At 41.6% G+C, this 23,202-nt stretch overlaps 1 protein-coding gene across 14 annotated transcripts in view; it reads left to right on the plus strand.

Annotated features, from left to right (window-relative positions):
• The window catches only part of MAP7D3 (MAP7 domain containing 3), a 57,023-nt gene that overhangs the window by 25,081 nt on the left and 8,740 nt on the right, over positions 1-23,202 (plus strand). The window contains exons 6-16 of one of the 14 annotated variants that reach the window (XM_083159493.1): positions 1,362-1,457; positions 3,059-3,163; positions 4,439-4,537; positions 7,431-7,523; positions 8,724-8,849; positions 11,827-11,975; positions 13,002-13,132; positions 13,972-14,222; positions 14,848-14,977; positions 16,495-16,675; positions 19,584-19,688. In XM_083159493.1, the coding sequence (XP_083015619.1) occupies positions 1,362-1,457; positions 3,059-3,163; positions 4,439-4,537; positions 7,431-7,523; positions 8,724-8,849; positions 11,827-11,975; positions 13,002-13,132; positions 13,972-14,222; positions 14,848-14,977; positions 16,495-16,675; positions 19,584-19,688 (1,466 nt within the window). The remainder of the gene's footprint in view (positions 1-1,361; positions 1,458-3,058; positions 3,164-4,438; positions 4,538-7,430; positions 7,524-8,723; positions 8,850-11,826; positions 11,976-13,001; positions 13,133-13,971; positions 14,223-14,847; positions 14,978-16,494; positions 16,676-19,583; positions 19,689-23,202) is intronic. The other 13 variants (XM_083159494.1, XM_083159495.1, XM_083159497.1 and 10 more) reach the window with 13 other exon arrangements.

The following is a 23,202-nucleotide window of genomic DNA, read 5'->3' on the forward strand; positions in this document are numbered from 1 at the left end:
AGTGAATCGGCTGCCTTTGATGGCATTTACACGCTGCTGAGATCCGCCCCCTCAGGCCATAATTGTAAGCCCATAAGGCCTTGGTGACTTGGCAATTTCTTCCAGACTTAGAGCTCATGGCATTTGTGACACAACCACAAAACTTCCATTGCCTGGCACAGGGATTCAGGATCCCGAGACTACATTTATTAGTGCTTATTCTGTGGCACTTTCATTTGGGGACTTTCCACTAAGATCTTCCCTTGCGATCTAGAAGCTGAATATTGAGAATGTAATAAACTAATCCACAGAAATTCCCCCTTCTACAAGTGTTACTCACTCTGCAACATGGGTCCCTCCCTGCAATTGCCAGATTTTGAAATCACATTCTTATTATGCAAGTGCTTGCATCTCTAGAGTAACCCCTAGCTGCAAAGGCAAGTTGCCGGACCACTATTTTTTCCCACTGGCTTAAAGTGAAGTCATGCAGCTGTCCCGCAAAAAAAGGAAAAAAAAACTGGACACGCCTCCATTTTCCATATCCTGACCACCCACCGCCATGTAGCCACCCTCTGCCAGCACTGAGACGGCGGTCGCATTTTCCAGAATGGAACTGTAGTTTAAGTGGTCGTACATGTGCAGAATTGCCAAATAATTTTTTTTGTGTGTGTGTGGTGATGACACAGATCGCAAATTCTAACACGGTTAATGTTGATTATTGTAATTAGTTTGCATTTTAAGTTAATTAAGGTAATTGTCAGCAACATGAAAATGTTAAATTATTTTAATTATGTACTTTATTTAGTAAATATGTATTACATTTTGCTTCTCTATATTATAATCTGTCATATTTGTTTAACAATCCAAGGGGTCAATCCTATTTAAATGCAACGCGTCTGATGTGTTGTTGCTGCTGCGCTGTAACGGATAACCTGAACTTGCACCATTCACAGGCAGCAATCCGCCCGACTTCACACAAGTGTTCGCCGTTCTAAGGAACAGAGAGCACTTTTGTGTGAATCCGGGCCGCTGTGAAGTGCATCTGTTGCTGTGCTGCCTCACAACCGCAGGGTAATCGCGGACAATATGATTGACCCCTGTTTAAGCCCCAGCATTTTGCTACAATAGGGCACACTGATGAACAGGTTTCACCTTTTGAAGCCTTTTATTCTAGCACAATATGACTGTGGGGTGAAAGCTAAAAGTTTTGATGAAAACCACATGGCCAGTTTTGATAGCACGCTAGCCCAGTCTCTTCTATTATTTATGTGGTCATTCAGAGCAACAGGAAAGCTTGTCATTTGATTTGCAGTATATGTCGTCATGCATTCATAGATGTCGTTTGCTCTGTCCCCTGCTTACATTTTGTTATTCTTGCATAGGTGTACCTGGAAGTAGTTCCCCCAGCCCTGTAAATATTATAGACCCAATTTCTTCCTCCACAGAGCCACAACCTGAAGATAAAAGTGGACCTAGCGGTATTTATTTCTTCTCATTCTTGTTGGCCCTTACAAACTAACCTCTAACATGCTGGCTGTTCTTGCACGGGTTATCCACTTTTATTCCTGGTCTGTCCTCTCCTCCTATGTATAGCATTTCCTAAAGTTGGGCGCCATCTCACACTGTGCGCTGGCGGAAAGAAGGGCTGGATCTAGTCCTCTTTTAGAAGAGACGCATGGAGGGTGAGGATATGTCAAAAAGTGGACAACCCTTCTAAATATGAGACATGACTTGCCACTGCAGTTACTATGATAACATAGGTGGCAAATGTATGTTATACATATTTATTGCATCTTATAATAGGGCATATAAACTAACTCCCAGCATTTTTATTATTGCTCATCTGCATGAATTTGTAAATCCTTTTATGCCTGCTTAAGTAACTGTTTTTATGAGGGTATCCTCGTACTTAACATAAGTCTGAACCGAAAGGCCACACTGCGTTTCACAGGTAGTACATAGTATGTAGAGTGTATGTACTATCAGCTAGAGACTTTCCCTTAATACCTCTGTGGGCATACTTTGGGTTGTGCCTTCCTCTCTACCTGCATCAGTTTTTACTATTTAGAGATTACAGGTCACTGTCCTTTGTATCATACGTATGCCTTTACGCAAGAGGATAGATCTGGGAGGAAAATGGAGAATGTATATCCTTTTATACCTTATTGTTCACATTGCACAACTGCAAAGGCACATTAAGCATCAATAGATAGGGTTATAGAGTACATAAGTATAAGGGAATAATGAAATGTTCTATGGTTGCATAATATTAGTGATATGGTACACTCCATCCCACGGAATGCCCAGTCATGTGTTGTTTTCGTGGTATTATTTTGCCTATGTAACTGTCCAAATGCACAATTTTTAATAAAGGTCCTAGAATTGTTGAATTGTTTTGCACCCGTTTTCTAATTTTTCTGACTTATTTTATTTCTTTGCTATTATTACCCTTTATGGTATATGCACTTTGTAATATACTTATATGCTTGCTCTGTGTACTAGTTTGCTTCTTTACTTCATATCTAGATTTAGTTCACCCTACCTCCTATTCCTTAGCCTCGTAGTCATCTTGTTGACTTAAGGTGATCACAAACCAGAACACATTTTTTGTCAATAGCGTCTCACTTTATTCAGATCACTTTCATTTTGGTTTTGCATTTGGATCATTTTAGAATTTTTAGAGCCCCACTTATACATCCATTTGGTGGCATCACTTCAAATTCCACAGGGATGATGCTGCTTCTGCTTATCAGTCGGGCATATTAACGAAAACAAACTGGTTACGTAACTGTTTCTAGGGTGACTATTAAACAAAAGTCAGTGATTCTTTTTGTTGCAGTGATTTCTGTCTGAGGGTTAGAAGTAATTCTATCCTATTTTGCTATTTTTTTTGCTGCTTGTCCAAGTTCCTGTTGTGCTAGTCTCTTTGCTGCTTTTCCTTCATGTACTTGTATTGTCTCACCAGTGCATGACCTCCTCCTGATATCTAGATTTCACACCCTACGCATTCAGTTTTTGTCCTCTATATTTACACTTATAATACCTGGTTATCATGTTCCTCATGTTTTTATTTCTGCAGCCAACAAGCGATCTGCATCCGCTACTAACTTGAAGCAGGCAGACAGCGTCATACATAAGCGCCTGTCGTCCTCATCTGCCACTCTTCTCAGCTCTTCTGAAAAAGGTACATGTGTGTGGTTAATCATGCAGAAAACAGCAGTTTTGTCTGTGGTTTTGGTAATGGATAGTCAACCTCAATATTCAGTGGTCAACTTTGTTGTCATTTTTATTGATTGCTAAAGTGCTACAAAAGCTGCGACCTTTAAATATAATATTCCTCCCTTGTTTTAGGCTTGTTTTATTATTAATGGTTTACTTTGTAAAAAGTTTTTTTATTTTTTAATTGCAAATAACTACAACTCTTCAATTCTGTTCTTTTTAAATAATTCTTGAGCTGTCTTTTAAAATTGAACAAAATTCATCTGAAGTTCTCATTGTTAACGGTTTTATTAACATGGTGAATTTTTTTTTTAAATAATGCTCATTCAAACAGTTATTCCTGGCACTCACTATCAGTCTGCATGGTGTGTTGTGGGCATATGTATGACAGTACATCTTTATTAATATGAGGAGAGAAATGCTTTTCACCACTTGATATCTGTTACGCGGCAGAGGAATAAAGTTCTTGTTGGCGGTAGCACCTTCTTGTATTTTGGAGAAAAAAGGTGAACCTGTCCATTACTGGAAACTAATCCATTTATCTCTGGTATTAGGGGCTTTTTTTTACCCTTTGTCACAGCACTGGACCCCTATTTTGTCACTTTCACTGCCATTATGGCAACGGATGTTGATCATGGGATCAATCATTATTAGGTCCACCCCATATCATCGACATGGAATAGATCTACATAATTTATTATAATATAAATAATATCGGTATCCCGTCAGTGGATACAGTCATTAGGTCGACCACTATTGGTGGACAGTGACTAGGTTGACACCTAAAGTGTCAACATACCTTAGGTTGACACTCACAAGGTCGACAGCCAAAAGGTCAACATGTGTTTTTCATGTAAAAATAGGTGGTTTTTCATACTGAAGTGGGTCTAGAGTGGGAATATAATAGTGTCCGAAGCATAGTGAGCAGCATTGGTAAGCTTGTGTCGACCTAAGGTATGTTGACCCTTTTCCGGTGTTGACCTTGTCACTGTCGACCATTAGTGGTCAAACTAGTCATTGTCTATTATTTTTGACTATTATCTATACCGTAACCATATATATTATATAATATTTAGTATATTGTTGGCAGTGTAATATGAATAATTTCTCCTTTCCTGATTGCATTCAGATGTGTTTAATATATATCTGTAATACAAACCGACATGCAGCGGTGGCTCCAGTGTGACTACAGATGCTGATTGTGGTGTGATTGCTGCTGATAACTGTGCACTTCTTACAGGTACCAAGCAGAGGAGCGCATCACTAAGCAGGCTGAGTAACAAAACCCCTCTCAGTCCACAGGCCCCCTCGCCTAGGGTATCTACCCTGGAAAAGAAAGGTGCAACATTCCAGTAGCATATATTATTTTATTATTACATACATTTAACCATTAAATATGTAGACCCTGTCATACTTTGTATATTTATTTTATTACCTTTTACAGCTTTGTCCCATCATCGGTCAACCTAATAACTTTCTAATACAGTTTTCTTAAAAACACAGAACTATTCCAGGGTAATTTCTTTCTTAAAAGTGCTATCTGCTTACGCTTAACATTTCATTTAATCCCACTGACCAGCAAGAGTGGCTGTGGTCCAGTACCTGTAGTAGATTACTGCTACACTGCAAGGTAGAATGACTCTAATAAAACATGTGCTTCGGGTAAGTAGTGCAATCTGCCAGCAGTGATCACTGCTCCCTCCCATAATGCATTAGGTTTCCATCAGATAAAAAAAATCCAAATTTGTTCTCAGGAGTGTCTCAAAATTCCTGCAGATGATATTCAGACGAATATCAAATGTGCAAAACTAGTGTCCATATATAGAGTTTATAGATACCATATATAGTGCGTATAGATTTATAACCTAGGGGTCCCGTGGCTGTGGATTTGTAGGGGAGATCTCTAGGACAACTATTTTGAGTTATAAGTATCCAATAAATAATCCAAGATCCCACTTGAGACAAATTCTGCCTATGCTAACATGAAACAGTTATGAACCAAAGCTCTGATGAGTGAGTAAAATTGCAATATAAGTTTCTTAAACATTTCAAGTGATAAGAAAACCTAAATGCATAGGCACAGCTCTGAGGGTATTCTCTTGATGATGTTCTTTTGTACTTGATACAATGACAGTCAGGGTAATTACAAAAGTGACAACTTCAGACAGCCCCAAGTGAAATGATACTGTTGTAGCTGAATACCATTAGTTACAATCCTGGTTTCAAACAACACTCTGATCTCCTTCCTAGTTTGCAAAACAGAACGATAAGATAATAATAAACATTTTTATGGCATAACAAGCCACAAATAAGATAAGTAAAATAATGTATCTGAACACCACACCTCTACAGTATAGAAAGAGTTTTTAAACCCTTTTTCTAAACTTTGTTCACTCTTCCCTAATTACTTTATTTATTTTTAAACTTTATTATGAAATGATTGAAAATTATTTATTTAAACAATTATTTGGAATGTGAATTTTATGGCAAACATAATAAAAGTGACATCTTAATTGGTAGGTAAAGACTTTATAAACCAATCTAGTGAAGCTTTATCAGTAAATCCAAGAGAGCACCAAAAACAAGTCCTTTATTTTCTTCTTCCTCCTTCAGATTTATAAACCAGTGAGTTATGACAGACCCCAAATTTCTTTAGCTACTTATTAAATACAATAGCAGTCTTAGATTTGGCGCTGAAACCAATTAATATAAATCTTTAATGGAAAATAATCGTAAAGAGAAAATACTAGAAATTGTGGTAATTACATAGATACCACAAGTCTATTAGTTTCCATACATGTGCACTGACCAAAAGGAGAGCTCAGGAAGTTGTGTAGAACAGAACTTCTCACTGGTTCTGTGATCTTGGCTATTTCAGCATAAGCAGTAGGCTGAATTTAGCAAGGAGGAATTGGAGGCGTGTACTAAATTCTACTCATTCTGCCTTCTAAAATTGGGACAGATCGGGCAGCAGAATGTATCATGGTCTCCAGAAGAGAGAATATATTAATCAGCAAGTTTGAAAACTGTAAAGCGTAGATAGTTTTAGAATCCAGAATAGACACCTGACCAATTATAGTGTGTGAGTGTGTATATAGGAGTTGTACCACACTCTAATGTCTTTCCTTCTAATATATATTAACCCTTTGAGTACCAATGTTTCTGTGAGAGATGTGCTCATACTGACCTTTTTTTGGGGGGGGCGGGGGGGGGGGCACAATATTTAACTAAACTTCAATTAATTGACTAGAGATAATTTGCCTGCAATAACTAAAGTGATTGGTATTCCTCGACTACGACCCTGGCATTTTTAGCAGATGTGTTGCACATCTCTCACAGCCATGTTGTCACTCAAAGGGTAAATGACCAATGCAGGGAAACCTATGGATTTGCTCTAATAAAGGTGCTATTAGTTTACCCCGCCCAATCTGCTAATTAGCTTCCCTCATGTGCTGTGTGTCTGCACTATGCTGGTAATGAATGGTGACACTGAGGAGAAGCTGGATACTGAGAGACTGACCGGTACTTTGTGAATGATTAGGCTAAGTGCTGGCGGGTTGTATTAATCCACTTGTGCTGCATCCAGTAGACTGAGAAGACACGCACACTCACTCAGTAAGTGCACACATGTTCTGCATTATGTGAAACGCAGTGTGCTGTATTCAGGCTATTGATTCCTTTTGTGTCTGTGGTGACTCCCTCTACTGAAAGAACATGAGGGATGTATGAATATAGATGAGCGTTTGCCTCTACAGTCTTCTGCACCAGTATGACAGGATCCCAACATTACTGCTGCGTGCTATTATTAGGGACCCTGCACCGCATTGCGTAAGTCAGCATATAGCATACTGCTTGCCTCTATTCTCCTGCCCACGTCAGAACACTGTCCTTGCATCATGCAGCTCTTACAGTCACACATGTATACTGGTTGTCTACTGCACCATTTATACAGCCCCTGACATACTAAAATATACCTACAGTATGTGTGTGCCAATGACACACTTTGAAAACCTATATTTGGGGACATCAGCTGGATATGTAAATTAAATATAGCAATTCTAGTTAGGGGTTGATCAAATATGCCTTTCTAGCTTAATCTACCAAAAGACAAGTATATGGGATTTCTATGATCTATTACTAGTTTATGTAATAAAATGGTTGTTAAGATTGATCATGTACAGGGTTTCGGTGTGTGTTTCAGTATGATCAGCGCTGTTCTGTTGATTTAACAGGAACAGGACAGAAGAGGAGCGCCTCACTCAGTAGACTGAGTAATAAAAAGTCCTCTCTTCTCCCAGAGGGTGTGAAAAAGGAAGAAACCCCAGGTGTTCTGTCAGTCTGCTTTGTGTGCTTAGCTGGGCTCCCGTCTAACAACCACTTGCTGTGTCCATGACACCCAGGCTCCCCATGCACTACACACAATGGATTAGAAATGGGTTATCTAAGCACAAACATTTTACAATATATACTGGTACACGTTACATGCACACTCCTATACAATTGCATGCGTGCAGATAAGCTTTTTCCGTTTCATACGTTCTAAAACCAAGCAAGTGGAAATGAGTCACGAAACATAAAAAGGAAACTTTCACAATTAGTCTTTAACCCTCAGTGCACTAGGTGGGGGTGTCTTACACCCAAGCCAAATGTAAACTCTAAAAAAGATATATATATAATCTCTCGCTTAGCTGAAGTTGCAACATTGCTAGTCATTGTAGTGACTGCAGCTAGCACTATCTTTCCACCTGGTTCACGGAGGGTTAACTATCTAGTTTACACCTGGTTCATGGAAGTTTAGCCCCCACCATCCCTTGTGCATGTTTACAAGGACAGTTCACCGTATAATAACCTGTACCTGGGTGCTGTGCTGCTGGCCTGCATTGTTATGCCTGGAACTAATCTTTGTTTCTTGTACCAGGATTTAAGTACACTGTGTGATTTACAATACCTTACTGTACATCTTTGTTATGTATCTGTAACTTGCCTAACATAACCTTTACAATGCAAATGTTCTTCTTCCAGCTTGTTCCTGATCAGAATGATAAATAATGTCTGTATTCTTTGTATAAGAACACATTGGCCCAAATATAATATTGCATGATTTTGGCAATATAGCGGCCAGATTTTAAGCCAAAAATGTAATTATTTTTTAAATGAATTGTTGGTTTTGCTTGTGATAAATAATAGTGCTTTAAATCTGGTGGTAACATTGCCGAATCTTTCCGCATCTCACCGGTTATTACATTTGTGTTATTTGGTATTGTATTACTATAGTAACAATTATGTAATATGATCAGTTATGTCCGGAATGACTTTCAGCTGTTAGTGCCATGACATTAATTTGTTACTAACGTTGTTACACGTTGCCTGCAATATCACGTTTTATCTTATTTCCTTCTAACATCTAATACTATTTTTTTTTCTCTTGGTGCTCGATACTTTTAACCCATTTTCTCCATTTTGTTTATTTTTATGTATTGCATTGTACATATTCATGACAAAGCCCATTTGATTTGTTCATTTAGCTCATCGCCCCCCGACCAGTCCTCTGGACAATAGTATAATCAGTCGCCTCCTCGCCCCCACTCAGTCCTCCCTAGCTAGGAGTAAGAGTGCTGCCACATTATCAGCTGATGGAAAAGAGCCACCAGGTAACATCAAGGGCCTGGAAATTGCACTTTGCATCTTCTAACCTGAGTGCTCCATATGCAGTTACTAAGCCAATTGGGGAATCTGTGTCCTGTAACGTAACACACAGCATCATGGAGAAAGTTCTCCAACTTCTCCACATTTTTAAGGGGATGAGGGTCCAGTATCATGTAACCCCATTTGCAGGACAAACAAACATTTTGGCAGTTTTGATTTAAAAACAAAAACAAAACAATGCCAGTTGAAAGCCTGCTCCGCTGAATTCCATAGGCGTTACGTAGTAGTAGTAGAATATTGTGTGCCGTAAAGTGCATCCTTAGTCTCCAATCTGTCCCTTGGTTATGTGTTGTTTTTTTTGGGGGGTGGGGGGGTTTAGTCATTTTAAGTAAAATACCATCACCTACAAATGTAAAATGTCTCTTTAAAATGTTGTATGTTTTTTATTTTAAAGTGATTTGAATTCAAAATATATGATCATTACACATTCGCTCAATTTTCTGATGAATCTATCAATTAATCCGTTTAATGTAGAGCTGTGTGGGTTTGGATTCACATGGTTATGTTCAGATCTCAAAACAGCATCTTATTGGCTGTATGGCTCTCATGTCTTGGATAGCCAATAGGATTAATCAGAGCTTGTGCTAGTTTTAGTGACAATAGCGGAGTCAATTCAAACCCCTCATCTCTAGTTTTGAAGCAAGTTGCAGTCAGTATTTGGGAATATAAATAGATATATGATTTTTCCATGTAGGATTTGACCTTCTAGAGGTCTAAACTGTTCTTACTCACTTTACACTTATAAATCAAGAGTGATGTAAATTTACTAAAGCTTCTAAAAAATGATAAATTGTGACGTTGCCAATAGCAACCAATCAGATTGTCTAATATTTTACTATTGCAACCTTGAAGCAACAATCTGTTTGTTGCTATGGGCAACATCACCTCTTTATTTTTGAATGCTTTTGTTAATTTACCCCATGTTTCCTGTTTTTCTGTTCCCACATCTCTCCCCTACCCAGATTTTTATTTTCTAATTGTCACAATAGAAGCCTCCTTAACCCTTTGAGTGCCAACCTCTTGGCTAAAGAGACCAGCATCACTCACATTTGTTATCTAAAATGATATTCCCTATATAGGCCTGTATTCAATCTCGGCCAAAATTTGGCCTATTCAATCCAAGTGCTGATTTTTAGCCTAGGCGGAAAATCCAGCATTGGCATGTCAATGCCACAAATTCACATGGTTTTGGCGAATTTGTGGCCGTTTTTGCGACCGTGGGCAAAAATGTACTAATAACCAGGTGATAAGGCCCATTCGTGCTTACTATAAAGGCAAATCTTTGCCATTTTTTTCGCCTGGCAAAAATTTTGGCTGGTATTGAAAACAGCCATTATTTACAGGTATGATGAATGAAAATGGTTGCTTGGCAATTTTGACACCTATTTTGACAAATTCACTTGTCACTCAAAGGGATAAGGGTTGGTCCAAATGTATTTGCAGCATTTTTTCCCCAAATAGGCCAGTCTGCCCACTACTGTTAAATGTTATATGTTTAAAACTAGAGAGAAAAATAACTGGTTTAAAATGTGTTGTGGGGTTGTTGGTTTTTGTTGTGTGTGGGGTAGGGGTACTGTCCCATTACTTAAAAAACAAATAAACTCTACAACCTCCTAAATTAATTAGACACTGACATGCTGACCATACAATCCAGGGGACATTTATAAACCGTGTCAGGGCCCCCATACGTGGTGCAATGGCACCGCTCAATGCGATGCATGCTCCCGCGGGCATCGCACAGTACAAAAAGCATGTGCTGCATATGCGATTAACGGGCAGTACAAAAAGTATGTGCAGCACATACTTTTTGTACTGCCCGTGGATCGTATCGCATGCAAAACTCATGCATTGCGATACGATGTGATGCAATCCAGCCCATAACGGGTGCGATCATCGCACCATGTATGGGCACCTTCAGGTGCTTTGAGTTTTGAAACGGCAACTGTAATAGAGCTCAAGGGAAAAATAAAAACTGACCTTTTTGTGTACAGTATTTATTAAATAAATCAATATAACTATTGCAAGGTTCAAACAACTCATTACTACATTTTAAAGCTCATCAGAGCACCTTATAGATCATCCATCCAATTACTGCTGCTTAGTATTTTACTTCTTCAGGGTCCAAGGTCACCAGGCTTACCTGTGTGACAGACCAGACATCACACTTTTCTCTATGTTGCCGTCACAACCATAGCTTTATAGTATTATAGAGCTTATGATACAGCTTAGTCTGTCAGTGCCAAGAGACAGATGGAGAAACAGGTCTTACATTATGTTGCTTAATAATAGATAATACATATTATCTTGTTTTACTACAATAAATAATATAGCCTTGCTTTAAGCAAACGTATTAACCATAAATAACAGATTAGCACTGCACATTTAGGGAAGTATAAAAATAACCCCAAAAGTTACATTTTTTCAACTGATCCTCATTGGAACAGCGACCTCTAGTAATAACATGGTAGAATGCAAGCAATTTCCTTTTGTAAAAAGATACAGGTGCACTTATACAGTATGTTTCCCTGATGTGCCAACATGAACATAATGAAAGTAATGTTTTATACTGTAGGTAATTACATAAAACGGCTAGTTAGATATTTGAAAGTATACCTGAAACTTTAAATATTAACAAGAAATGAATATCCCTTAAAAACATTCTAAGAAAACCTGAGAACCATTTAGTAAAGAGACCCTGAAATGTTGGTCTTATTTTCTGAAGGGGTCTTTCTTCCTAGTGCTGTTGCTTGTGTGCACTTAGATGTATGGTGATGGTGTTTTGTGTGATCTGCTGCACTGCGCACTTCCTACGGTGAGCTTCCCTGCCATTTCTAACACACGGTCTCTTTCTCTCTTCTTTTCCCTCCGCTATGCTCTGCACTTGGCTCTCTGTTTTGTCCTGTCAAATTCTTAACTTTATAGAATCTTACCTCTGTCCTCGTTCAGCTTCCGCCACTACCATCGTTACCCCACCCTCCGCCTCTAAAGGTCCCATACGCAGCCGCAGCATTGACAGATTGAAGTCCCCACGAAGTACTCCACCTGGCGTTATCTCCTCTGAACCTAGCCAGGTAGAGATGAATGATTTATTTATTTGAATTCTTCTATTGTAATAAACGTTTGCTGTGGATAGGTTAGGCATTGTAGTACATTGTCTTATTGTCATTATGGTATCCAGTCTATTGGTAAACAGGCAAAGGATTGACAAGGTCTAGGTTGACATTGACAAACAATCGACACAAACAAAATGTTAATCTCAAGGGTCGACACAGGAAAAGATCGACACAACTTTTAGTGATTTTTCTTTTTGGCGAGTTGATGCGGAACACTAAATACAGTGACCATGTCGACATAGACAACAAAAACCATGAAAAGCGTGCGCGTGCGTGTCTATGAGTGTACATTTGTTGTAATGTTGGTTCCGCGTTTCTCTATAATTACATGGTACCAACTAGTAACTAGTCATTTGCAATTGGAACTGCAGCAGATAATGACCTAACAGAAAGGTAAATTGAGCTGTGTAGCCGGGCACTGCTGATTTTAGGGGTGATTCAGTAGGAGTTCAAACTCCTGGGGGGGGTCGGGGGTCCATCCTGCAATGTGCCCCCACAATATTGCACACGCACATCACCGGCTGCCTAGCTACAAAGCCAGGTGCATGCAAGCCATGTTTGGGGTCACAAAGCAGCTGCATGTGATTTCACGCAGCCGCCACGCCCTCCCCCCATAGGGTCAACGCGCTTGTCTTGACCGCATCCTGAAAACGCAGCATCGCAATGGTCTGTCCCAGCCCAAGGATGTCCCTGTTGTGACATTGACGCCCCCCTTTGCTACTTAAGCTGTAGTCACAATGTGACTGCAGTTTAACAAATATCAAGATCTGCAATTAGGCTTTTATCTTGCAGCTATGGTGGAAGGAAGGTTTAAGAAGTAATTTGTTCCTAATGTCCCATAGCAGTAACATTTTAAAGGGACTTCAGCTGTTTCGGAGTACAATTTTTAATCCATAAATTTGGTTTGTCACCGTGGACTTTATGTAGAACATGTTGCTGCTATAGGCTGTATTCTAGTAAATAAGATTTTCATGTGCTTTCTAGAAGGCAGATGTGGAAAAACAGCCGCCATCATCTGCAGGAAAGCGCCCTTCTTCTCCTAATGTGACTCTGCAGAGGCGATCTCCCTCACCCTCCAATGTGACCAAACGAGCTCCATCACCAACACTAGAAAAGTAAGTGTATAATATATGTACTCCTGTTTCACCCCGAAATATGTATTAATCAGAAGTGTACGTTGTCATCTGACTGGTGGTGAAGCAAACATCATTAGTTTCATCTATGACCTGACTGAGCCTGTTGGGATGCATTCAGATAGCTGTGTGTTAGGCTTGTTCATGATTTGTTGGGGGCTTCTTCTACACAGTGACCTGTAGGACTAGTCTACCGTGGATGTATTTAAACTTCAGCTGTGTGGGCCAAGAGAAGGGGGTACATTGTACCAGGGTCTTTCCTGAGGCTGGGCCAGTTGTGGAGCATGGTATTGCAGTTTCATCGCCGGTGTCACAAATGTATGTTGCAATGGCCTCTGTTCCGTAATCAATGGAGCCCCAATTAAGCATCTGGTTTGTTTCCCCTCTTTGGGAACTTCAGTCAGAACAACTGATAAATTTGCCTTCCTAATATCTCCCACTTTATAGGTGAAATATTAACTGATCGTGCTATGTGTCACAGTGTCTTAAGACAGTTTTCTGAACAGTCCAGGTTTTAAGGATATACATTCTTCAGCACTTAATCAGTAATTACTCCAGTCAATTCGATTTAATTATCTGGACTGAAGCATGGATATACTGTACTTTAAAACCTGGACTGTCATAGTTTAGTTTAAGAAACTCTGTTTTAACAGGTGGGAAGACGGTTGCCAAAAAACTGATATAGATGTGTTTAGTCTGAAACTAAGTTCTTTTAATAAAATGAGAACATGTATTGTACAGCCTTTTGATAAGGATTACTTTCTCAAGGAGACTAATGATACTAGGAGTTGACGTTTGTGTTTCTGAAATAAACCTTTCAGGAGAACCAGTAGTTCCTTGGCACAGAAGAACCGTCCTCCATCACCAAGTCTGAAGCAGAGAGCTCCCTCACCCACCGTGCCGCACAAGCCAGTTCCCATTCAGCGTCCCTCACTTACACCAACTGTCTTAAGTGCTACCAAAAAGAGCACCGAACCAGAAGCTAAACCAAAGGAGAAATCTCTGGATGTGATTAGCTCAGAGTCCAAAACTGTACATACTTCAGAAAAGGAAACCGCAAAGACCAAAGATGGTAAGCTGCTCCTGTGTAATTATCTGAATGCACTGGTGTTGTCTGTTGTTTTTGTCGTTACTGGTACAGTTGCCATTTTTAACAGTTATACCCCTTTAACACCGCACAATTAACTCGAGTCTGACCCGGGTCTCCGGGCGGTGTGTAAGCGCCATTTGGAAAAACACTGGTTGCTGGGCAATGTAATCGAGTGACTCAGGTCCCGTTTACACTATAGCGAGGAGGCAGCGTCCGCTCCAAGCACTGCCTCCTCCCCCGCCCCTGACGATACACCCCGCCCCTGTGTAACCTCAGCGTCCCGGATTATTGCGCAGTTTATTTAGCCATGCGATAGCAGGGCGGTACATCGGGATCGCATGCGGCTGAACACTGTTTGATTCTTACTAACTTGCTAGGCGATTTTCAAAGACAATAGCCGAAATCACACCATGTGTACACTGCTTAAGTGCACACGAGTACCAAAATATTTTATCTGAATGTTTAGCACACATTTAACGGATGTGAAAATAATAATCATTGTACCAAATGATAATACATTTTTTAAATAAATATTGTGGAGAGACAAGTTCTGTAGGAATAGTGCAGCTTATTACTGGAGGAGTACTACATCTGGTTTTGTTTTTAGAATCCAGTAACAAGTCAGGGAGCAACACTGCTGAGGAAGCTGCTAAAATCTTGGCTGAAAAACGGCGTCTTGCAAGGGAACAGAGGGAGCGTGAGGAAATAGAAAGAATCCAAAGACAAGAAGAAGAAAAGTAACTGATATTTTCTATATTCTTTTTTTTTATGAGTTCTAAAAATTGTGAGTGTAAAATGCGATGTGTAAATCTACTGTGATCCAAAACCTGTGTGAAACATCTACGCCAGCGGTTTTCCAACACTGTCCTCAAGGTACCTCAACAGTCTGGGTTTTAAGGATATTCATGCTTTAACACAGGTGACTTAGGGGCAGATTTATTAAGCTTGGTGAAGTGATAAAGTGTCTGGTTTTTATCACCAGCCAATCAGCTCCTAACTGTGAAGTTACAGGCTTGGTTTGAAAAATGACAAGTAGGAGCTGAAAGACACTTTATCACTTCACCGAGCTTAATAAATCTACCCCTTAATTAGTACCTCTGTCATTTTGATAATGCCATCTTTGCACAAGCAGGAAAATCCCTGGACTGTTAAGGTATATTGAGAACCACTGATATACAGGTCACACTTTAAAATGAACCTTTCAATCCGTGCTATCTGTAAGAGTATTATGCAGAGGAATAGTTCTAGTCCTAGATAGGGAGGCTATAGGAGTATTCAAGTCCCTCCTAGATCAATTTGTAAGGGATAAATGGATGCCCGCTTCCTGGAGATCTGTTATGCTTCATTAGGATGTAGCCGTATTTAACTTAATTAATAAATCTTCCAACTGAGCCCATTGTGTAGGAGGAGGATCCAGCATCACTTGTAGGGATGTAGAGATTTGCAGCAGAAAGTGGCTTTGAGGTTTGTCTGGTTACCAACACCTAACCTGGTGTCACTCCTGATACTCGCATATAGAGCACACCACATTATATGGTGAGGCAGTAAACCAAATTAAGAATAATATGTATGTAACTTTCCCTAACAAATAGTTTGCTATTTTACAGTATAAGAAATCACCACTCGGTTGTAATAGGAGGGGACAATAGTAACGCCACAGTCGAGCACTTGCTGTTTCAGAAGATCAATGTTTTGGCTGGTATCAGATTTCACAATTCTGGGGTTGCCCCAACTGGTGTAATTCCCATTATGAAAGCCATAATGTCACCCTTCAGCCTGCTACAGATATCCCAAGTTGATACTGAGGCATACCCTAAGAAAATACCTAAAATAAAATGTCTCAACGGCTCCACACAAGTGGAGGGTGCACAAAAGCTGACTGCTTCTAGAGCACCTTAATAAAAAATTAAGTCTGGCCAACCAATACAGTTACAGGGGTCCGGAACCTGAGCAGGAGTGACTTATTTCAAAGTGCTATGGCTCCTCGTGCCACGTGCTATCCTCAGTTTCCAGTGCCCCTATTGGCTGACCAAGAAATATACTTCCCATTACATGTTGTTTTTGTATATTGATTTACTTGCAGAATTATGTCTGGCATCAGCCAAAACACTGAACCCCAGTTGGTATCTGGCTGGCATGGTTGAAGTGCCTGCCCTTATTCTGCTTCTTCAACCCAAAAGGAGCTCCAATTTATTTAGTTACTTGCCGCTTCATATACAGTGGGAGGTCTTAAATGATAATTGCCATTTGACAGGATAAAACAGGAAGAAATGGCTCGCAGAGCGGAAGAGGAGAAGCAGAGACTGAAAGAGGAGGCCATATTATTAGAGGAAAAGAGAAAGGTGGAGAAAGAGGAAGAAGAACGAATAGCTCAAGAAGAGAAGCTCCTCCGAGACCTAGAGGAACAAGAGCGACTTGCGGAGCTTCAGCAACAGGTAGACAGAATTCTATAGGATTAATAGGTTTATCTATATATGATTATATCACTAATGCTACAGATGTGTCCTCCTACATCTTTATTGCAGTTGTGTTAAACAGCACGGCACAACTCTGCCGTGCTGTTTAACGCAGCACGGCAGGTGTCTTATTCTGTGTGTGTGACTGCGTGGGTATCTGCATACGAAATACTACATTGCAGTATATTACTGGAAAAATGTAGCCTTCCTGTGAATTAAGGAACAGTTGCAAACAGAATGTAGGCATGCCATATACCATGTTAATCAGCAGAAGCTGCATGTGTGCCCTATTTGCATAGTGATGAAATAAAATGCATCAATAAGCAATGTTAACAGAGCTGCCAGGCTTCTTGCAGTCCATGGTGCATTGAGGCAAGATGTATGAGAACACATCTGTAGGTTCTTTGGGAATGACCTCATATAAAAAAAATCCCCTTCTCATTAATGCAAAAAATATGCATAATTATTTATTTATTTTATGGTCTTATCCCTTGCTAACTTCTTATAATCCTCTATTTACATCACAACAATACCAGTTTTTTTTATATTGATAGATATCTCTATATCATAACTGTTTTGAGTTGCTTCAGCCTTAGGTGTGGTTTAGCATAGTAAAGAATGTGATGTATATACTGTACATAGTACTAGCAATCATTAAATAACGACTCAACATATTTACAGTGTACAATGTTCTGTATGAGATTTACTTTACGCATTGTGTGTCTGGCACCACTGTATACACAAGGAAATTCCAGAAAATACATTTACACATTGAAACCAGATTACAGATATTTCTAGCAATCTTTACAGTAACTTGCTATAATGCATTAACAGAAGGAGAACAGAGAATGAGTGCTGCTCAGTATCATTTGAGGGGGTATATCTCCTAAATGTGCATAATATATGGTCACCATTCTGACTGTATATTGTATGTCATGTAAGTATATTAGCGTGTAACCACAAGTACTAGAACGAGGCCAGTTGACAAAGTGACATGAGCTGGCTGTCACTTATCCATCCTTTGGCCTCTATATTGTTAATAAATCTGTTGGCTCACCAGCAGTGATGGCTGACCACTTTCTTCTAGGGAAGAAAGTTGTTTATTGGGCAAAAGCCAGGTTATTGCTGTTACTTCCTGACCAGGAACAAAAGTCCATGTAGCACTGCTAGACGTAAAATGCTACAAATATTTTTGGCAAATTGGCCATTTTGGGACTCCATAAGCTGCGATCTTCGCAGCTTACCAAGTCAACCAGAATCCGGCCCATAGTGTGTTTGCTGGAGGGTATTTGGTTTCTCACACAAATCCTAATCCTTTCTAATAGTTTGATAGATACATAGCAAGCAACACACAGCATTTTCTGTTATAAGGAGTGGCAAGCAGGAGTTCTGTGCTGGAAATACTGTAATACTGTATAGACAGGTTGACTAAAGCAGAAAAGGTTTTATATTCACAGCAAATAGCAGGTTATCCTCTCAGTCTACATTGAGAACAACAAGTGAGTGACCTTTTTTGTGAGTGGATTGTGGAGGATGACTGCATACAATGTGGAAATGAAAGCTCTAAGGGGGTTATTCTGGTTGATTCGCAAGGCTGCAAATTCGCAGCCTTGCAAGTCCACCAAACCCCGCCTGGCAAACGACCGCTTGCCTCCCCCCCTCGAAGTGCGGGTTCGCCCGCACAGGCTGCGAATGGATATTTTGCATAAACATCCATTCGCATGCCTCGATGGTCGCCAACTTTTAAGTCACTTACATATGCGTGCACGCTGGCACGGATATGGGACCCACGTCACTGTCTTATTAACATGAGAACGCCCAGCATTCTCATGGGAACGCCCATGGAACGCTGGGCGTTCCCATATGGTAATGGGGGCAGCCCGGCGCCCCCCCGCCCATCTCCGCACGCAGTCTTGGGTGCACGCACCCTACGTCTGCACATGCGCAGAAACACGCCTGACGTGCACCATCGGTCCTCCGTGCGAATGCACAGAGGACAGAATGGATTAGAATAACCCCCAAGTTACTGTGTTCTCATTTGAAGTGTAGTCCATTTGCTGAACCATGTGTGGTAATCTTCGGCCAGTTTCGACAATCCATGGCCATTCCAACTGTTGTAACGTTTCCGGAAGATTGAATACCGATGGTCACATTGAAGTCCAAAATAGCAGATATTCCGACTATCCTAAATGTTCTGACAGATGGAACCAACATTGAATACCCCCCTACAGGTTCTCAGAAGTTTTTTTAGGTAATATTTTTGCTCCTAGAATTTCTGGCAGGATAATACTGGAGAGATATAAATTCCCTATATTTGCCGCCAGACTACATCCTCATATTCGTTTATCTAACAGGATTTATTGGAAACCAGCTGGGATAATTATTGCTGTAGCATCAAAGGGTCTAAATGCAGATATTTAATTGGTTGTATGAATGATGATGCGTATGGTAAACCAGAATATATGGAGTCATAAATACATAGGACCCAATTTTTTAATTCTATGACATTCACTATGGTGTCCACTATTCTCTGTAATGATATTATTGTGTATGAAGGCCAATGCCCCATTCTCATCTAGAACCAGTCTTATTGCATACCCTTATCTTTATACTGGAAGTGATGAGGATGTCCACAGCAGGGTGACCATTCGGTAGAGCAGGATGTCATCCCTATGATGGTGTTAAATACTTGGTAAACTAGTTACACTTTATGGACTTTACAGAGTTATTAGATACCACAGAGCGAGCACTAGTGACAGGAGTCGCACCACCACACAGGTTGTACAAGGGGACACGGCTCTTGTGAGGAAGGTGCTGCAAGTAAGTTGTGTTAACCGCTATTACTGAAGTTCATTTATTCAATATTCTATTTCTCATTTGTTTCAAGAGAGAAGAAGCAGAGGCCAAAGCTCTTGAAGAAGCTGAAAAGCAAAAAATAGAACGTGAAAAAATCATGCAGCAAAATATGCAGGAAAGACTCGAACGAAAGAAGGTATGGGTGTCCCATGTAGATTGTAGCCCAGCGGTTCCCAGCCTCAGCCCTCAGGTTTCTCCAGCAGATCATGTTTTGTGGATTCTGTCTGTGCCAGCAGGTTGGATAATTACTGAACCAGCAGAATAGATTAACTCAATGGTGCATGCGTACAGAAACATGGCCTGTTGGGGGTACGGAAGGACTGCAGTTAGGAACCCTTGTTGTAGACTAAAAAGGTGACTAGTTGTTGTACTTTGTATAGGGTACTGGTCAGCAGTGGTATGGGTTATTGGGTCAACCACTGAAGCCCGACAGGGTCGCCATGAGTTTTTCACGTTTTGTTGTTCCGGACATCGAGATGGACACCGTCAGTGTGCTGCGTCCTCTCACATGACTCGCTGTGCTCGCCATGCTTCGGGCTCGTTCCTCTCTACGCTTGGCACAATATTTTATTCTCCTACCACACTGTGCATGAAATACCAGCTGTCGGCTTTAAAAAAAACGTGAAAACTCATATCGACCTTGCCATTGTCGACCTAATTCAGGTGTGGACTTAAGCCCTGCTGACCTTCAGTGATCGGCCCAATGCATGTTGACCTAAAGTATGTCGACCAAGTGACCGTATCCTACCTCTGTCTGTATTCTATGCACATCTTTCATTGTTATCTGTTGGACTTAGAATGCAGCTCATCATATTCTACACTCTCCTGTACATATTTAGCTACTTGTGTAGTTTCACGGTGGCAGTTAGCGTAGCGTCCTTGTCAGAATCAGCGTAGTGTTCCCGCGGCTGCTTAAGTAGTTATGGTAGTCAGTCAGGCGTCCCTGTCAGTATCGGCATCATGTTCCCGCCCGTTCGCAGGCTAGCCGGAGCTTACGTAGTTAGCGTAGTCAGTTAGCGTTACACGGTTAGTGTAGTCAGTCAGCGCTTATTACATTGTGTGGGAACCGTTGACCATTTTAACCTGCCTGACATGACAGGTGTGAATGTGTTCCTGAAACACCCCCACTATCCATGCCAGCCCGAAGTGTAGTGCGTGGACGCGGAATACACGTCACGTAATCTGCGGGGCTCGCTGCGCTCGCCACACTTTATAAAATCAACTCCAAGCCGACGTGGATAGTGGGGGGTATGAACATGTTGGGAGGATGCGTAGGGGATCTGGCGGTTACCGGCGCTGTGTGAGAGGCACTCACTAGGCTTGCCGGGGACAGAGCTGCAGCTTCCAGGGACAGTATGGTGACTACGCTAACTATGCAGGGCTGCCGCAGAGACACTACGCCTTTTAAGCTAGGCAGCTGTTGGGCTACGCTGACAATGTAGCTTAGGCTGCCGCCGGGAAACTACACAAGTACCCATATTTATTATTACCATTCTATTACACACCTTTATACATGTAGAAACAAGAAATTTTGTTGTTGTTAATGACACAATGATACAATAGAATAATCTGGAAATAAATGAATTATGAGTTGGGGCGTGGCTTGGCCGAGCTTGGGAACAGCCGCAAGGTAGGCGAGCTCCGCTATATATCCGGCTAATTATACTGTTTGAGGGACCATCGGCGATCCGGACCCGCTCACTGGTGCCCCTGAGGCTCCCCTGCACCTGGCTAACTGTTAAGAACCCGACCAGACGGCTTCCTGTGGACGCGGCAGCTACAGATGGAGCGCCTCTCGCTCTTGCCCCGCCAGCGCCAGGATCTGTCCGCTGGCGATCGCCGGCGGAGACGCGCTCCATCTGACTGAGACGCCCGTGCGTCTCAGTTTCCCGTCGGTGGGGGGATGGGAACCCTGTCCGTCTCCGCTTCAGGGAACAAGAAAGCTTGAAGCATTCTGAGCTTCTCAAGCGGACGGGCGCCATCTTGGAGCCTGCCGCACTGCATCTGCGGACTGACTGCTTGCTGATATTCGCAGGGCGCACTACAGAGACTGCTTTCACGCTTTCCTCTGCTCCAGGTGAACGGTGTGAGTACTTCGGGGAGGGGGAGCCCGGCTTGTGCTCTGCTGTTATACTGGTAGCGCTCAGCTATATCCGCTATATCCTGCTACTAACTAGCGCTGTCTTCCTGATTTGATGTCCTACACACACTGGCTCTTTACACTGTCCACTGTATCCTAGTACCCGATGTCAGCACAGCCCTGCCACACTTCGCTGGACCACCATTATATTTTGGCTGGAGTCATATGCGACTCTTGAAGTTGTCTGGACGTTCCCATTTGTGCACTCCGGTGGTGTGCTAGCCACCACCATTTTGCCACCTTGTCAAGATGACTGGACCCCTGCAAACTATCCTCCATGCTATTAAAGCCTCCACCCAGAGGCTCCTCATTAAAATCGATACTATGCTAGCTGAACCATTGTGCCGTAATCCAATGGTCTGTGTGCCATGTGTCAGCTCCACTCCACCCATCTACTCGGGATGAGATGTCTCCTGTAATTGTTACCAGCCTTCTGACTCCTACTACTGGGGGACAAAAGTAAAAAGCCGGGACCAGAATGAAGTGAATATATGAATATCTAATGAGCGGCTCCCGGCCCCCTGCTGGTGAAAGTGTAAAAAAATAATAATAATAATTAAATGTATATTAATGTACTTCAAGCACATGAATAAAAATAGCATGCCCCTTCACAGAAAAAAAAAATCGGTACTTGTTTCCCAGCACGGCGCCCGTTGTAGGTGATTGCATACCTTAAGTTAAGGTATGCGATGGACACGATTTCAAGGCTATTTTTAGCCTTTTCCCCCTACAATTAAAAAATCGCATCGGTCACATCGCATGCCTTAACTTAAGGCATGCGATGGACGCGATTTTTTTTTATTGTATACCCACCCTTATGGGTATTTTACCCTTATGGGTATTTTACATGACAAATGCGCCCCCCCCCCCCCCCCATTGTTAACGCCACCCCACGATCAACGCCAACCCGAAGCGTGGCGAGCGCAGCGGTACGCATCCTCCGACCTTTTCATAACCCCACTATCCACGTCGGCGTGGAGTTGATTTCATGTAGTGTGGCGAGCCGCCGAGCCCGAAGCGTGGCGAGCGCACGCGTAATACCTGTGAAGTAATGCGCCGGGGACTCGCTGCGCTCGACACACTATATAACATCAACTCCATGCCGACGTGGATAGTGGGGGTATGAAAAGGTCAGAGGATGCGTACCGCCGCCCCTCACGGGCTCGCTGTGCTCGCCACGCTTCGGGTTGGCGTTGATCGTAGGGTGGCATTAACAATGGGGGGGCATTTGACCCATCAGGGTTGGGAAACAATAAAAATTGGGGTCTGGGGGCCATTTAACATTGGGGCCAATGTAAAATCGTGTCTCAGGGACCATTTTACATTGATTCCAATGTAAAAATTGCGTTGATCGCATGTGATGCGATCAACGTGATTTCGGGGGGTCCCGATGGATACAATTTTTATCGCTGGCGCCGTGCTAGGAAACAAGTACCAAAAAAATCTGAATTTTTTTTTTTTTTTTTACACAAAAAACCTTTATTTCAAAAGATCACTTTCCAGTTCACCT

This window comes from Crinia signifera, chromosome 9 (genome assembly GCF_055691185.1).
Source record: "Crinia signifera chromosome 9, ASM5569118v1, whole genome shotgun sequence".
In the NCBI taxonomy this organism is placed as follows: domain Eukaryota; kingdom Metazoa; phylum Chordata; class Amphibia; order Anura; family Myobatrachidae; genus Crinia; species Crinia signifera.